The sequence below is a fragment of the Solanum pennellii genome, chromosome 6, assembly GCF_001406875.1.
Source record: "Solanum pennellii chromosome 6, SPENNV200".
NCBI classification, from domain to species: domain Eukaryota; kingdom Viridiplantae; phylum Streptophyta; class Magnoliopsida; order Solanales; family Solanaceae; genus Solanum; species Solanum pennellii.
The window spans coordinates 11,226,595-11,227,495 of NC_028642.1; the positions used below are offsets into that span (position 1 = coordinate 11,226,595).

At 41.6% G+C, this 901-nt stretch overlaps 1 protein-coding gene across 1 annotated transcript; it reads left to right on the forward strand.

Annotated features, from left to right (window-relative positions):
• Positions 1–252: 252 nt before the first annotated feature.
• LOC107022111 lies at positions 253–612 on the forward strand. The gene has a single exon (XM_015222818.1). It carries the CDS (start codon positions 253–255, stop codon positions 610–612), a length of 360 nt encoding a protein of 119 aa, XP_015078304.1.
• Positions 613–901: the final 289 nt, after the last annotated feature.

The window sequence follows — 901 nt, forward strand, 5'->3', positions numbered from 1 at the left end:
TAGATCTATGCCTGCATAAACAAGTTTGTATACTCTTGCCCGATGTCCTTCATGTATATCCACTTCTACAGCTACTCTTGATGACATTCCAGGTTCTTCTTCTCCTGCACTACCACCCAGACCTACTGTTGTTGTTTCTTCCCGTGATGCAATCACCTAGGCATCCTTGATCCAGATGGAACAACATTGCTCATTATCGAGTTGCCAACATAGAAAGCTCTATTCAGTTCATGGTTATGGCTACCCTAGATGATGTCGTACAACCACTTTATCGTGCACCAACTGATCACCACTATCGATACCCTAGAGGCTAGCATAGCGGTGTGTAAGCGCGATCAAGGATCCACAGAGGAAGTGATGGCCTTGAGGGCCACCATCGTTGAGCTAAGAAGGGATGTGGACAACCTGAAGTCCACTGATATTCCTGCGATATATGGAATAGTGGAAATTCCATATACACATGAGAGGCCTATAACCATTACAAGACATGGAGATGAGATGGAGCATACACGTTATCCAGAGGTGAAACCAGAAACTAATAATGAGATGCTAAAAGAGGTTGTGGAAGCTCCGGAGGAATACAAGAATGATGTTGAAGAAATTATGCTCTGAGTTGTTGTGCAAGCTTCCTTGGAAACTTCACCTGTTGCTGAATCCAGTGAGACTGGTCTTTCCAAGTTTATTCGAAATACTGACACCTATATATAGAGCGCTGCACCAGACACGAAGAACCCGACAGATAGAGAGACTGCATAGATAGGATCTTTATTTACCTACATATGTGTTTTATTATATCTTTATCTTTATATACTTTTATTTGTCTTTGAGGATAGATACTTTTTTATTTTAATAGAGTGAGGCCCACACCCGTTGTGATGAATATTGTTGTGTTGCTTTTGCT

What these genes read in the sequence shown, in the direction of transcription:
- LOC107022111 (XM_015222818.1), top strand. Translation starts at nt 253, where the DNA reads ATGTCGTACAACCACTTTATCGTGCACCAACTGATCACCACTATCGAT.